This window comes from Otolemur garnettii, unplaced genomic scaffold, assembly GCF_000181295.1.
Source record: "Otolemur garnettii isolate 467f Iridium unplaced genomic scaffold, OtoGar3 scaffold00009, whole genome shotgun sequence".
In the NCBI taxonomy this organism is placed as follows: Eukaryota; Metazoa; Chordata; class Mammalia; order Primates; family Galagidae; genus Otolemur; species Otolemur garnettii.
Window position 1 is genome coordinate 7588151 of NW_003852404.1, and position 15629 is coordinate 7603779.

Sequence of the window (15629 nt, forward strand, 5' to 3'; positions counted from 1 at the left end):
GACATAGTAGCAAAAGAGCAACCACACTCACCCAAAGAACTGCCACTTCTCCTTGGGTCCTTAGGGCCAGGAAAGTGGGCAGGAGCAGAAGAGAGGATCTGGGAGCCAGGACACAAATTGGCAGCTTTGAGACCTCAGTTTCTCTTTTTATTGGGAAACTGTAGGGCACAGCATTTCTGCTGGGCAATTTCCTCTTCTCCCAGTAGATTATGCCTCATAGCCACAAAGGGCTAAATAAAGGAAGGTATAGCCCAGCACAGTGGCTCCCATCTGTAATCCTAGCACTCTGGGAGGCCAAGGCAGGAGGATCCCTTGAGTTTAGCAGTTCGAGACCAGCCTGAGCAAGAGCAAGACTCCATCTCTACTAAAACTAGAAAAATTAGGCAGGCATTGTGGTGGGTGGCTGTAGTCCCAACTACTCATAGGCGTAAGCCCAAAATTTTGTGAGCCATGATGCCATGCTACTCTACCCAGGGTAACAGAATAAGACTCCATCTGACAGAAGTCCCTTACGCTGCAGTAGACACGGTGGCGGGGTGGGGTGGGGAGGGAGACAGTAAAATATTCATTACACAAACTAGCACTGGGGAACAGACGATGCATGGGGCATAGCACTGCCTAAAAGGACTCAGAGACTGGAAGAGGTGAGGGGGGTTGCAGATCAGAACAGAAGGGTCTGGCTCGGCGCCTATAGCTCAACCGGCTAAGGCGCCAGCCACGTACACCTAAGGTGGCGGGTTCGAATCCCCAGCCTGGACCCGCCAAACAACAATGACGGCTGCAACCAAAAAATACCCGGGCGTTGTGGCGGGCGCCTGTGGTCCCAGCTACTTGGGAGGCTGAGGCAGGAGACTCGCTTGAGCCCAGGAGTTGGAGGTTGCTATGAGCTGTGATGCCATGGCACTCTACCCAGGGGGATAGCTTGAGGCTCCGTTCTCAAAAAAAAAAAAAAAAGAACAGAAGGGTCTAAATTAGGGGTTAGCCCAGTCTCCTACCAGCCTACACCCTCTCCCCACCATAACCCTCATCCTGCCTCAGGCCCAGGATCCTGTGGCCAGGCAAGGTTGAAGGCTGCCCAAGAGGCAGGGGACCTGCACCCCTGACCACTACCTGGCTAGTCTCTGGACTAATCTCTCCCAGGAGAATTGAGTACCCAGCCCATTCATTCATTCCACAAATGTTCGCTGCTCTGAGCCTGGGCTGTGCCACTGTGCCTAGTGAGCAAACGCTGAGGCTGAGCAAAAACAGACTTTCTGGACTTCCCAGGGCCATCAGGAAGGGGATCAGAATTCAAATGGTCACAGACACAGGGCAATAAGACAGCTGGGACCAGGTGCAATGGCTCATACCTGTAATCCTAGCACTCTGGGAAACCGAGGTGGGAGGATCCCTTGAGCTCAGAAATTTAAGACCAGCTGAGCAAGAATGAGACCCCAGCTCTACTAAAAATAGAAAAATTAGGCGTTGTGGTGGACTGTATTCCCAGCCACTCGAGAGGCTCTGAGGGAGGGCTTAATCTATGACTAGGGAAGAGACCTCAATCTCTGCATCCCAAGGAGACTTTGATTGAGCAAAGGGGAGAGGTTAACGACAGCCTGCCAAGAGGTCAATGTGGCTAAAGGAGGATGAGGTAGAGCCCAGGCCACAATGCAAGCCAGGGTCCTTGGAGGCCACAGGGAAGTTCAACCCTGATCCTCCTTCGTCCCTTGGGAAGCCAGTGAAAGGGTCACTAATCTGAGGTGGGCAGTACAGAGGCTCATGCCTATAATCCCAACACTTTGAGAGGCTGAGGCGGGTGGACTATCTGAGCTCACAGTTGGAGACTAGCCTGAGCAAGAGTGAGACCCTGTCTCTAAAAACAGCCAGGCTTATAGTCCCAGCTACTCTTGAGGCTGAGGCAAGAGAATCGCTTGAGCCCAGGAATTTGAGGGTGCTGTGAGCTATGACTCCAGGGCACTCTACCAAGGGTGACAAAGTGAAAATCTGTCTCAAAAAAAAAAAAAAATCTGAGGTGGGTGGGGAAGGGCAGGGCCTGAGAGAGAAGGTCCAAGCTGGAGGCTACCACAGAGTCCAGGCAAGAGATGATGGTGGTGTCACCTAAAGAAAAAAAATCAGCCTTTTAAGACTTACAGTTAGTTTTGCTCAGAGTCTTACTGAGAGTTGCAACCCAGGAGAGTCTTAGACTATGCCAAAGAGTGTTCCAGCCCCAAGCTTATAGATCTGTAACAGAAGGTCTGCGTGTGCTCAGAAGTTACATTGGAGCAAAATCTCACCAAAGTTTGGTTACAGACTACAGGGGCTGGGAGCCGAATTGGATACAGTGCTGAACACAGGGCTGAAGGCAGGGAAGCCTGGGCATTGGAAGGCTGGTGGGACCACTCCTGGACTGGGGACCACCTGGCGGGCCAGGTCTGGGTGAGGGTTAGCAAGTTGTGAATTTCGACTTGGATAGTTGTTGAATCATATCCACTTTGGAGACATTTGTAGGGCACATGGGCCAGTCAGAACTGAAAGAAATGCGGGTTATGGAAGCCAGCCCCAGCCCCAAGTATGCGGGTACGAGAAGGAGGAGACAGCCTATGGAGCCCCAGAGGCCCGCTGGAGAGGCAGGAGGAAAACCAGGCCCCGGAGGGAGTCCTGGTAGCTGGGAGAAACCAGTTTTGGGTGATACCTTGGGAGGTTTGGTTTCCCCCACTGTGCAATGGGGTAGCACAGCCACCTAGGCCAACTCGCTGCCTTGAATGAGAACCCGACGTGAGGGAGGTGGCAGTGCTTGGGACAGATGCGAGGACCGCTCTGCGAGTGCCTCCTCCCCCAGGCCTCTCCCAGAGGAGGGTCGGAGGGAGCCCCGAGGGCGCGGCGCGGAGGCCTGCGAGGAACGCTCGCTTTAGGACCCAGCGGATCCGGGGCTAGAGGGCGGGCGCCGACCCGTCGGGGGCCCGGAGTGGGGGGGCTCGGAGCGGGCACAGGGGCGGCTCTGGCGGTGGATTCGGAACGGGCGGCGAAGTGACCCGGACAGGTAGGCGCGGGCCTGGCGCTGGGGGTGCCTGGGGCAAGGGCAGAGGAGTCAGCAGAGCCCCAGGAGCGGGGTTGCTGGCCCCTACGGACCCTCTATCCTGGGGACCCCAAACCCTCGCCTGCCGAAAGGGCACTTGGAAAGTTTGGGGTCGCTTTGGGGGCAGGACATGAGGTGGGAAGGACAGGGAGCGCGAGTTTGCAGGGAGCCAGAGGTGGGGGTGTCAGGGGATGGGAATAGCTTTTGTTCTCCCGGGGAGGCTGGAATGTGGCGGGTGGGGTAGGGGTCTGGTGGAAGCCACCAAGACAGAGACTCAGAGAGACAAAGATCAGAGATGAGGAGCAAGTTTCCGGGTTGATTATTCCCAGCTGTAGCCGCAACATCTGGTTTCCTCCTACAGGGACACCCCCTCCCGGCCTCTGGAACAGGCAGAGCCCTCCCTCTGTCTGAGCCAGCATGGGGGCCCCTTGTCCTCTTCCTCCCTGGGATGCAGAGGAGGGGAGGGAGGCAGTTGTGAAAGGGGCCAGAGGTTGGAGGCAGACTCCTGCACAGGTCCTGGCCTCCCCAAACCCCAAGCCCCCTTTATAGAAGTACTTGGAGGTGGGGCCCCGGTCCCAGTTATCCCACAATGACTCCTCTCTGCAGCCCCGGCCCCTCAGGCCTCTTTCCCCCAGTAAGCCTGGGCCTGAGTGCCAGCCCTTCTATGGGAGGGGGATTCCATGGCAGGCAGTCAGAGGCAACCTCTTGAAGCCCCACAGGCCTAGCTGACCATGGTGGGGGAGTGGGGGCAGAGGGGCACAGTGAGGAAGGGGCTCTCCAGGCCCCCTACCATGAGGAGGCCCAGGCTGGGAGATATGGGGAACCAGATGCCTGCCTCTGGGGCAGCTTGAGTCATGGGTCTCTGCTCCCCCACCCTGAGGTGCTGGATGCATGAGGTGGCAGAGGTCAGGGAAGTCTCAGTAGTGGGAGAACTGGGGTGGGGAAAGCTGGCCATGTTTCTGCCCCTTTCCTGCCCTTCTCCTGGATTCTCAGGGGGAAATAGAGCAAAGTCAGGGTTTCCAGTTAGCTGTCTGGAAGAACTTCCCTGCTGGATGACAAACCCTGTGGACTCTGTCACCACAGCCATCCCCACAGAAGGCTGGCGGCCTTGAGGTTGCCTCCACGGAGCTGGGACTGACGTGAGGACCTGGAGGCACTGCCAAGTCCCCTGTGTAGCCAAGACTGAAGGCTGGACTCCACCCAGGGGGTGGGAGGGTTTGAATATCAAGAACCTGGAGAAAACTATGCACCAGTGCCCTCTCCAAAAAAATTACACACACATCGCTTGTCCTGCAATGTCAGGGTGTTCAGAATGCCTGGGCTAGTGACATCATGGCCCCCTCCGGCTGCCTGTCTAGGATCTAGAGGAGCCCCTCCGTCCCCAGGCTCCACTCTAAGTGCTTCCTGCTCCTGCAGACAAACAGACCTCAGGTTTGTGAGTCTGTGATGGAGGCAGCCAGGTCTTGGGAGGCCTGGAGGCCTGGCAGGAAAGGAGTCTTCTGGGGGCCGGGAGCCCAGCCCAGCCTGGTTGCTCTGTGGGCCCCTGAGCCAGTGTGCATGTGGTTTCCTGCCCAGCTCGATGCTCTGCCTAGTGCAGTGCTCCAGGCCCAGGGGCTAATTGGGAGCAGCTGGTGGGCTTGGCCGAGCCTGAGGCCTCTGAAGCTGTCATGTTGACTGGGCAGAGCTGCAGTCCCAAGGATGGGCCTGGGGTCAGGGACTCATATAGTCAGTGCACTGGACACCCAGGGAGGTACCAGGCCAGAGCTGTAGGCATGGGTGTGGGTGAGGAGAGAACGGACTGGCGGAGCATTAGAAATGTCCCTTCCAGAATCAGGGCAGGGTAGGGTCTGTTTGTCACGATCAGTCCTGGAGCCAGGTTGGAGGCCCTTGTGCCTTATAACCCAAACACCCCTGTGGGACAGCTGTCCCTCCAAAGTAGTCTCCACCCCCAGGGCCCCAGCCCTCCAGATGCCTGGCTCCTGTTCTGGGGGCCTTGCTTCTCCAGGCTGAACTCAGGGGACCAGAACTGAGCTCTGCAGCCCTGGATGCAACTCCCCTGTTCCTCTTCCCCAGCTGTCCTCTGACAACACCTCAGCCTGCCTCTCTCCGTGGCCATGAGAACTGCCTACCTCCTCCTGCTCTTCCTGCCTGGTAGGTGACTCCCAGGACAGTGGGTAGCTCCCCTCGTGTAGGGTGGGAGTAGGGTTCATGGAGAAGAGCTCACAGTGAACCTCAGTCATGCCCTGTGGCCACACTCCACCCCTCAACACCCAAGGCCACCTGCCTGGACACCGGGCATCTACTGGGCCATCCTCCCACTTTTCACAGCAGCAGCAGGCAGTCTGGAGAGTGGGCACACCCCAGGCATTCATGCTTTTCCTCTTATTGGGCACTGATGTGCAGGAGCAGGGGGCACTCAAGGTGGGGAGTTCAGAGGCTTGGGTTTGAGACCACTTTGGGGCCCTACCGCCCTATACAGTCTTCACCCTGCAGGGGTCCCTATTGGCCAGACGAGGTATCAGTGGGGATCACAAAGGTCCCCCATGTTTAACATCCATTCATTCATTCATGCAGGCTCTGGCTAGGCACTGGGGAGGCCCTAGGGATAGAGCAAGGAAATAGGCAAACAATTCCCTGCCCTCCTTATGCTGCCAGTCTAGGGGAGGGAGGCAGAGTAGACATGATGTGATGCATTTCAGAGCATGTTGAGCACTGGGTGGGTGGAAAGAAACAGGCAGATGGTGGGCCAGGGATGGCCTCCCTGCAGAGTTGTGATTTCAATTAAAACCTGAAGGAGAAGCTGACTAGGTGTCATAGGCCAGGGAGCATCAAGTGCAAAGGCCCAGGGGCAGGCAGGAGTATGTTGACCCTTAGGGGCAGCCAGTGAGGAACAAGGCCGGGTGAGGTCAGGGTGCTACTGCCAGACCAGGGTGACCTTCACTTCACTTCCCCCAAAATGCTCCTGTTATCCTTCCTTGGGGCACCCCCACATGTCTTGCCTCCCCACAGCAGGCCTGCTGGCTCAGGGCCAGTATGACCTGGACCCGCTGCCACCGTTCCCTGACCATGTCCAGTACCCGCACTACAGTGACCAGATTGGTAAGGACCTTCCACCCCAGGTCTCCGCCCACCCTGCCATGTCATCCAGGCCTAACTCCCCAGTATGCCATGATGGGGAGGGCAGGTTGGAGGGAATCCTGGGGGTGGGTCCCTGGCTCAGTTCTGACCTCATTTGCCCCTGGGGCTAGGGGCTGGCTTGACTCCCCACCAATTCCACTTTCAACTTTGTTTGCAGACAATCCAGACTACTATGATTATCAAGGTAAAGGGATTGGCAGCTGGGGTGGAGGAGCCCACGGTCCCTGGGAGGGGAAGCAGGAAAGGAGGAGGTAACCTCTATACACTCACTCCCCTAGTTGCAGAGGTAACTTCTCGACCCTCTGAGGAGCAGTTCCAGTTCCAGTCCCAGCAGCAAGTCCAACAGGAAGTCATCCCAGCCCCAACCCCAGGTAGGCCACAACCCCTGCTATCACCTCTCCCCCACCTCCTTGTTAACCCTGGAAGTGGAGGCCCATGCTAGGGCTGGGCATTAGACTCTCTCAGTGATCTTACCCGACTCTCTCTCCCCCTCCCTCTCTTTCCACCAGAACCAGGAAATGCAGAGACTGAGCCCACAGAGCCTGGGCCTCTTGGTAAGTGCATTCCTGATGGCTGGAGAAAGGGAGGCACAGCCCTAGCCTCTGAAGTTGGGGTGAAGTAGGGGGTGGCACTGGTAGGACAATGGCCCTTGCCCTTGCTGGCATAGGTAGTACAGGCTACCATTGATAATGGGGGGTGTGCAGGGAGCTGCAGGCTGGCATCTCCGCTCTGGGAGATCTGGCCTGCCTCTGGCTGAGTTGGCTGCAACCTAGGGAGGCCCCTCTCCTCAGACAGTGGGGAGGATGTGTGCTAGCACATCCCACCAATCAGAGTGGGTACAATGTGCGTGTACAAGAGAACACCTGTGCTTACCCTTGTGTGGGTTGGTAAGGGTTACTGCGTGGGCTCCTATGAGCATGTGAGAATCTGCTCGTGAGTGGGTGTGGCTTTCTTGACCATACATGGGTGGTTGGAGAATTTGTATGTGCTTCTAAGTGTGGTTGGGAATCAGCATACTGTATAAAATCAGGCATCCCCAGGAGGTCCGACAGTGCTGTGTACACGTGTAGGGTATGTGAGGGTGGGTGTCTGGGTTGGGCTTGAGGGTACAGAGGGGACCTACACCCTGAAAGCCAGTCTCAGGTAGGTGAGGTGGGGGGCTGCCCCCCAGCTCTAGGCCCCTAGTCTGATCCTGCCTGTCACCCAGACTGCCGCGAGGAGCAGTACCCGTGCACCCGGCTCTACTCTATACACAAGCCTTGCAAACAGTGTCTCAACGAGGTGTGCTTCTACAGGTGAGCACAGGTGGGCAGCCATCAGGAGGACTCTGGGGAGGATTCAGGATGGCCATGGGGGTAAGGGATGGCTCTGGCCTACTGAGGTAGTTTGGGGAAAGAATCCAGAAGTGGAGCTCAGCTCTGTGGCAGAGCTTAGGCATAGAACCCTGACTCCCTGGCTCCGATGCCAGGTTCTATGTAGGCTGTGCCAGTGGGGGTGGGCAAAGAGGGGCCTGAGACTTCTCCTGGCCTCATCCCCCCCCAGCCTCCGCCGTGTGTACGTGGTCAACAAGGAGATCTGTGTCCGCACAGTCTGTGCTCACGAGGAGCTCCTCCGAGGTAGGAAGGCCCCATCCCCTAGGTGTCCCCCGCCCCACACCCTCCTCGTTATCTGGCCAACCATCGACCCATGTGATGCTTATTAAACGCAAACATGCCGCGTATCCACTACTTTACATCCTCAGAACCAGCCCCCAACCACAGCGGGGAGGGGGTAGTGGTGCCCATCACCCAGCCCCACGCTGACCCCGCCTCCTTCCTGCCCTGCCAACAGCTGACCTGTGTCGGGACAAGTTCTCCAAATGTGGTGTGATGGCCACCAGCGGCTTGTGCCAATCCGTGGCAGCCTCCTGTGCCAGGAGCTGCGGGGGTTGCTAGGCTGGAGCTGGCTTTCTGAGCCCTGGCCCTCCTCAGCTCTGGGGGCTTTCAGGCCCCACCTGACCTGGTGCTTTTCTCCCCATCCTGATGATGTTCCTTTTACTCTGTAAAGTTAGTGGACTGCAGCCCCGGGCGTGTGTGCTGTAGTGCTTCAGGCTCCACCCCAGCCTGTGGCCACACCTGGGTCATGACAGGAGTTCCCCACTGTCCAGTCTCTGCCCCCTTGGTGGGGGACACCTCAGGCCTCTTTGTGGAACCTGGGCCCCTGGGGCCTTCGCAGCCCCTCTGAGGATAGACAGTTCCCCTTTTTACAGTCCCCCAGGTGAGGGGCTATGCCCCTCACCCCAGCTGGTCTGCTTGGATTTCCTACAGCCCCCCTGGGCATGGACCTCCTTTATTTTATACAAAATTAAAAACAAGTTTTTACAAAAGATCCAGAGTCACTTTTTCAGTTGAGAGCACAAAGAGGGCAGCCATGTGCCTCCAACACCGCTTGTCCCCACTGAGAGGTTCCCCAAAACTCTGGAGAGCAAGGGCTATCCGTGTGCCTGTGGCTCCTACAGTCCCAACCTTTGCCCCCCTCCCACGTCAGCTCTGCCCTGCCCAGAGGCATGAGCTGTGACAGTGTGCACATGTGCATGGGGTTGTGTGGGAAATGGTAAATTTTAGAGAAGCAGTGTTCTTATCAGGGCTGCTTGGGGAGGGCGTGAGGACTCAAGTGATGGGAGGCTGGGGGTCAGGAAGTCAGGTCCAGGTGGATAGACTCTGAGATCCAGAGTTTTTTATGGGGTGGAGCCAGGAGGTTGGTGCAGGTAAGAGGGCAAAAAATGGAGCAAGCGGTTAGAACTCCTCCCTCTGAGCAGCACGTGGGACCAGGCTCCGTGTGAGTGCTCAGCATACTGTCCTGTTTCACCCTGCAAACAGGCAGATGTGCTGGGCACAGTTCATGTCCCATCCACAGAGACACAGTCCACCACTGTGAGTAGCAGAGCCATGGCAGAATCTGCCTGTTGGATTCCAATGGATGATGAACATAAGTCCTCCTTCAAACTCTGATAGGGCACCACCCATCCAAAGGGTGGGCTTAGATCTGAGGAGGGGCCAAGGAAGGGCAAGGAAACTTGGGTTGCAAAGAGCTAAGCTGTACGGACTGGGTGACAGCCCCCAGCCTCAACAGCCCCATCTGTTAAGGGGGGTGGATCCCAGCAGCCCACCCTGACATCCTGTGAGGTTGGCAAGGTGCCGACCCCCCACAGCCCTCTGTCTCCCCCGTCTCCCTGAGCACCCTACCCTAGAAGGCCATATCCCTTCTGGCCAGGCCCTACCTGTCTTCCCTCCCATCTCCTTCCAGGTGGAGGGCACACTAATAGCACCGAAAAGGGACACATCTGTACAAACCTACAAACCAGTTTTAGAAAATGGAGTCTTATTACAAAAAACAATAATTCTTAACAGTTAACATTGTAAAAAGGTATAAAAATACAGGGACTCTGAGTTCTCTGAACAATTTCCTAATAAACACTCTCAACTAAAGTGGAGAGATCTCTGGGGAGTAAAGACAACCTGGACTCCTTCCTCTTTCTCATGGGCCCATGCTCCAGGGCCTACCAGAGACAACGGCTCTCCCCAAACCCTGGCTTTAGCTCAGCCATTCTCAGGGAGGACCCTGTACAATCTAGAGTCCAGGAGGGAGAGGGGGCTGGATTGAGGGGGGGCCCTGAAGATGCCAGAAAGCTACTGCTTGGCCTAGTCTGGAGCTGGAGTTCCCCTCCTCGCTCCCATCCCAGTTCTGAGACCCCTGATGGCCAGGCCCCAGGTGGATTGTGCTGGACAGAACACCCCTCTCCTGCTCTAGGCATGGGGCTGTTCTCCAGATGCCAGCGGGAAGGGGCTCATTTCTCTGGGGGGCCAGAGAGTGGGGAGAAGGGTGCTGAGCTCCTTCGAAGCTCCTGCTGCAACTGTCCCTTCAGTGTGGACACCTGGGGGAGAAAGAGAAGGTAAGGCCAATCCAGGTCCCCAGCCTGACCTCAGAGAAGATCTATGCATCTAACCTGATGCACAGATCTTCAACGGCAGCCAGGGACCCTAAGGACTCAATGTGCCTGTGTTAGGAAAGGTCTGGTCTTACTAAGACCCAGGGGGTATCTTTCCCTTCTCATTTTCCTCTTTACAGCAGTTAGGTGTCTTCTGAGTACTCAGCATCACTGGGGACCACCTCACCAACATCCTGTATCCCATCATCTGGGTAGGCCTGGCTCTAGCCTAGACTCAAGTAGACATGTGACCCAGGCCTAGCCCATCAAGCAGCCTTGCCCTACAGAGGTGGCTTTTCAGGCACATTCAGGAAGGGGCATGTGATCTAAGTAGACCCCAGGGGCACTCTCAGGAGGATGGCGCCCCCTTCCTCTAGGATTATAGGTGGCTGGAAGGAACAGTCTGGAGCTGCAGAGGCCACCCTGAGCATGGAGCCAGAGGACAGCAGAGCTGGGGCCAGCGGGACTTGAGCTTCTGGTCTGGTCACAGCCACAGCCCAGTGCAGTAAGGGGAGCCATGGACTAGTTACACTGAAGTCCTATTCCTCCAGCCCCACACTTCCATCCCAGCCCTAGCCCCCCAGGGGGCCTGCCCACCTGCTCCTCCAGCCCACGCACCCTCTGGCGGTGGGCCCGCTCCCGGGCCTCCAGGGTGCGCTCAGTCTGCACCTGGGCACTGCGCAGGCGTTCCACCTCCTGCTGTAGCTCCTGTCGCTGCTGCTCATCTGCCTCCAGCTGGGCTGGGCTGGGGTTCTGCTCCAGAGCCACTACCTGGGCCTGCAGGGAGCAATTACCATCAGGGTCCTAGCCCTGTGCGGATGTGTATGTGTGAGTGTATGCATGCGACAGGGCGTCAGATGTCAGGCACCTCCCTGGGGCACAGCCAGCACAGGTGGAGGATGTAAGAAAGAGCCTTCCTTGTCTCCCATCTCACTCCCAACAGTGTGCCTGTGAATCTTGGGTCGGAGTACCCAGTGACCCTCACTCAGACAGGTGCACATGTGCGCAAACATACAGGCAGATGGACTCCAATGGTATAAACACAGGCACAAAGGCAAGCATGTAAAGCCCAGCACTCCTACACTTCTACATAAAAACATCTGTACACAAACACATACACTCATAATCTCTAGACACACCACACTGTGCACAAGATTGATTCATGCTAGTGCACAGGCTCACATGGACACTCACACCGCTACACATGCACAACGTACGTGACCCCACAGGCCCACATGTTAACAGGCCTTTAGTGTCTTTTCTGTACATCTTGGGGGAAACTCCCGCCTTGGCCTAGCTGGGACACTCTCTAAGGCTTCAGTTCCTAGGTGGCGGGGCTGCCTGGGACTCCTTAGCACTCAGGCTGGGGGTGGAGTTGGGGTCCTGAACTGGGTACCCGGGCGGGGCCAGACCTCCAGCTGTTGGATCTGCCTCTGAGCCTCAGCCAGCTCCTGCTCAGCCCCTGAGAGCGTGCGGTCCAGGCGGCCCTTCTCTGCACTCAGACGCATGGTGTCTTCATGGCTGCGAAGCTTCTCCCGCTCTACCTGGGCAGGTATAACAGGAAGGGGTCAGAGTGCTAGGAAGGGACTCCCAGAGGGGTCTCAGGGTTGCAAAGTGAAGTGGAATAACCTAACACTGGCTGAGGCAGCAGACTCTGGGGACATGCAGCCAGGACAGTGGCCCACCTTGTCCAGTGTCCTCCTGAGGGCCACGCGGTCCTTCTCCAGCCGTAGGGCTGAGCGCTCCACCTCCCGCTTCTCGGCTTCCAGCTGAGCCAGAGCACGTTGCAGGCTGCCCAGACGCTCTTGCAGCAGCCGCCGCTCATCCTGCAGCTTCTGAACTGTGTGCAGAGCCAAGGTCTCGGCCTCTTGATGCTGCCGCAGCACCTGCAACAGAAACCAGGCAGGATCCCTGTAGGCCTCAGTGGGATGATGACACCACTGGCCTGCTGTGTCCACTCACTCAGTAGGCAATTGTGAGGCCCACAGCAGAGAACTGTTACCCAAGGCTAGCCAGTTCTCCCTGAGCCTCAGTTTCTCCATGCGTCCTCCCTGGAGGTTGAGCCAGGATTTTTTTTTTGCGGTTTTTGGCAGGAGCTGGGTTTGAACCTGCCACCTCTGGCATATGGGGTCAGCGCCCTACTCCTCTGAGCCACAGGCGCTGCCTTGGTTGAGCCAGGATTTGACATAAGGTTGAGACAGATGCGAAGGTCCCCTCCCCATCCCAGGGACTCACAGACCTAGGGAGAGACAGGGCCCACCATGGCCCTCACCTCCCTCAGCTGCTGCAGCTGGCCCTCAGCCTCCGTCCGCTGCAGCTCCAGGTCTGCCAGGTCGCCCCGCAACATCTGCACCTGCTCACTCAGGGAGCTGCTCTGCTTCCGGGCCTCAGATAACGCCTGCCGGGCAGCATCCAGCCGTTCCTGGGGGACAGGGGCCAATGGAGCTATGCCATCCACAGAGCCCTCAGGCAAAAGGCTCCCCTCTACTCTGCCTTCAGACAGGTTCACAGCCCACGAAATATTGAGTCATCTCACTGGGTGAACCCTGCAACAAGCCTGGTCCACTGACCTGCGTAAGTTGGAGGCCATCCAGACCCTAACTCTCCCCATTAACTCTGCACCTGGATGCCCCCAAACCTACACTGGTGGGCTTATTCTCTTATTAGGCACAGCCCCCCCAGAGCCTCCACTCATTGGCTAATGCTCTACTACTAAGTCTGTTTTTGTTGGCTGACTTTCTAACTGGACCCACCCTCAGCCAGACCCTGGAGCTCCCCCATACCTGCAGCACATGACGGTCATGTTCACAGGCAGTCAGGGCCTTCTGTAGATGCAGATTCTTGTCCTGGGTGCTGGTGAGGCTGGTGTTGCTCTGGGCCAGAGCCTGTGTCAGGCTCTGCACCTTGTCCCGCAGAGTACCCTCGCTTTCTTCCACCTTGGCCAGGGCTCCGCTCAGCCGATCCACTGTCAACTGCAGGGTCCCCGCCTTTACCTCACTGTCTGCTACCTGGCAGGAGCAGAGACAGGACAGTCAAGGGCCTCTGTTCCCTTCTGGTCTCTGTACATCTGCTCCCACTGTCTCCCCCACTTGGTATGCCCAACCCAACCCCTTCCCATCTTTGGGATTCCATCACACATCTCCATTCTTCCATGCATTCCCGCTGGCTCAGCCTCCCATAACCTGGGCCCACATTACACTGCCAGTTAACTACACTCTCCTAGAACACCAACAACCTGGTTGTCTCAGATTCCATGGTCTCTTCTCTGCCCTCATTCCCTCTCCTCCCTGCTATGGAAGAGAAAGGGCAGCCACGACAACCTTGAAGTTTTCTGTGTTTTTGACTTTGGGGGGTGTCCATGCAGAGCTAGTGGACTTACTAAACATTCCAATTAGAGCTAAGCTTCCTAGCAGCCAGGACAAGAAAGGAAAACAAGTAAAATTTACATCTCTAACTTGCCTCACAAGACAAGTGCAGATTCTGTCATCAAATAGTCCTGAATTCTTTTTTTTTTTTTTTTTTGAGACAGTTTTGTTTTGTCGCCCTCAGTAGAGAGCTCTGGCATCATAGCTCACAGCAGCCTCAAACTCTTGGGCTCAAGCGATTCTCTTGCCTCAGTCTCCCAAGTAGCTGGGACTACAGGAGACTTAATGCTTAGCTAAAGGTCCTGAATGCTTACTTTGGCTCTGCCTCGTATTAGCTATGTGATCTTGGAGAACAACATACTTCTCAGCCTCTATTTGTTCATCTGTGAAATGGGGATGATGATAACACTCGCCTCACATGATTGTTGACAGGCCTGCATAGTTCCTGCAAAATGCCTGGCACAGGGCATGAGGATGCTGGGGTTGTGAGTGGGAAAGAGGCCTACCTGTCTCTGCAGGGAGTCGACCCGGTCCTGGAGTGCCTGAGCCTGGACCTCACGGTCACTCAGGCCTAGGCGGCTGCGCTGCAGCTCCCCCTCCAGTGAGCGCCGCTGCAGCTCGAGCTTGATGGTGCGGCTCTCAGAGGCATCTAGCACCTCCTTCAGGCGCCGCTTGTCACTCTCTAACTTGACCTCGTTGGCCTTCATCTTACTGATCTTTTCCTGCAGTGAAAGAGGGCTCTGGCCTTGGATGTCCAATCCTCACAGCCCTCCCCCAAGTCCCGGACTTCTGGAAGAAGGTGGGGAGCAGCCTTAAAGGGTAACCTATGGGACCTGGGACCACACTGTACCCTCTGGGAGCTTCAGTTGCCCCCATGTTCACAAGATGAGTAGACACAAGGATCCCAGAGCACCTTCCAGTCTGGGTTAAGACTAACAGACCGTGAGACCCAGGACTGTCCCTTCCTGTTCTCTGGCCCTGTTTCACATCTATATAGTGGGGGCACTGGATTGGAATGGAGGAATACTACAACCCAAGTGCTCATAGGAGCCCTGGGGAGGGGGCTATACCATGTGGATTCCTGGGCCCTTCCCCTACTTTGCTGACTCCCACTCCAGAGGTGGGCCCAGAGCTGCATGTGTGACCTAAGCTGATCTGGGTGGCCCTGACTGGGCTCCTGTCCTATGGTTTGAGAGGATGATCCACCTCCCTGCACAGTACTCAGCAGTAAAGGAGGCGGGGGGGGGGGGACGGGACGGTAAAGACAGGACAAGAAGAGAGACCAGGGGACCCCCAATTCATGTTACTATCCTGGAAGTAGGTGGGTCAAGGATGGGATGTTATTACAGCCTTCCCAATCCCCACCCCAAGCCTGGCCCCTCTGCCCCCTGCTCTGAGCCCCCAACCTGCTCTGTCTGGGCCTGGGGGGCCCCACTCTGGCTCTTGCCCAGCTTTGTTCCTGGCCTCCTCCCGCAGCCCCTGTGGCTGGGCCCAAAGCCAGAGCTGAAGCCGCAGACACAACAATCCAGCTAAGCTCGGCTCAGAGCCAGAGACAGGGGGTGAGGTGTGGGGGCAGCAATGGAGGACCAGCAGGAACAGGGGAGGGAGGAGGGGAGCTTCAGCTATGAGAGGATCTCAAGGCTTCAGTGGCCTGGATGGTCACCACCACCAGGACCCAGACACAAAGACAGACACAAAACAGGTATACCAGGTGGACATAGATGTCCTCCAAATACACATAAAACCCAAGGGCACCATTTGTATGGCTACATAGAGACATAAAACAGAGCCCACAAGCACCAACTCTGGGAGACAATTATTGGCTTCCCCTTTTACAGGAGAGGAAAATGAGAACCAGACAGTTCACTGGCCCAAGGGGATAAGCAGCTGGGGCCAGGACTTGAACCCGGCTCTATCTGGCTACAAAGCCCAGTGACCGCAAGTGAAATGGAATGTTGGAATCTGAACATGCTTTGTAGGAAAAGTCAAGGCTGCTCATTTAGGCACACTGCAGACTCGGACAGACACAGAGAGACAAAGGGCAGCACTCAGACACTCACTGAGGTGCCTACAGACTCCCCTTTGACCCCACCGGCCCTCAGCT

At 56.6% G+C, this 15629-nt stretch overlaps 2 protein-coding genes across 3 annotated transcripts in view; one reads left to right on the plus strand and one right to left on the minus strand.

Moving 5' to 3' along the window:
* The first annotated feature begins 2927 nt into the window (after positions 1 to 2927).
* MFAP2 (microfibril associated protein 2) lies at positions 2928 to 8560 on the plus strand. 2 transcript variants are annotated; one of them, XM_012801543.1, is made up of 9 exons: positions 2928 to 3019; positions 5129 to 5206; positions 6068 to 6154; positions 6351 to 6377; positions 6478 to 6564; positions 6703 to 6747; positions 7401 to 7488; positions 7736 to 7809; positions 8024 to 8560. In XM_012801543.1, exons 2-9 carry the CDS (start codon positions 5170 to 5172, stop codon positions 8125 to 8127), a joined length of 549 nt encoding a protein of 182 aa, XP_012656997.1. In that variant the 5' UTR covers positions 2928 to 3019; positions 5129 to 5169; the 3' UTR covers positions 8128 to 8560. The 2 variants fall into 2 exon arrangements, with proteins under 2 accessions (XP_012656997.1, XP_003783913.1); XM_003783865.1 differs by having other exon boundaries at positions 6065 to 6154; positions 8024 to 8558.
* A 1122-nt stretch (positions 8561 to 9682) lies between these two features.
* CROCC (ciliary rootlet coiled-coil, rootletin) overlaps positions 9683 to 15629 on the minus strand; it is a 40205-nt gene continuing 34258 nt past the window's right edge. Inside the window, exons 31-37 of the mRNA XM_003783866.3 lie at positions 14032 to 14247; positions 12944 to 13168; positions 12433 to 12582; positions 11846 to 12046; positions 11573 to 11704; positions 10758 to 10937; positions 9683 to 10106 (exon numbers count right to left, since the gene is read on the minus strand). Of these exons, the coding sequence (XP_003783914.1) occupies positions 10020 to 10106; positions 10758 to 10937; positions 11573 to 11704; positions 11846 to 12046; positions 12433 to 12582; positions 12944 to 13168; positions 14032 to 14247 (1191 nt within the window). The 3' untranslated portion in view covers positions 9683 to 10019. The remainder of the gene's footprint in view (positions 10107 to 10757; positions 10938 to 11572; positions 11705 to 11845; positions 12047 to 12432; positions 12583 to 12943; positions 13169 to 14031; positions 14248 to 15629) is intronic.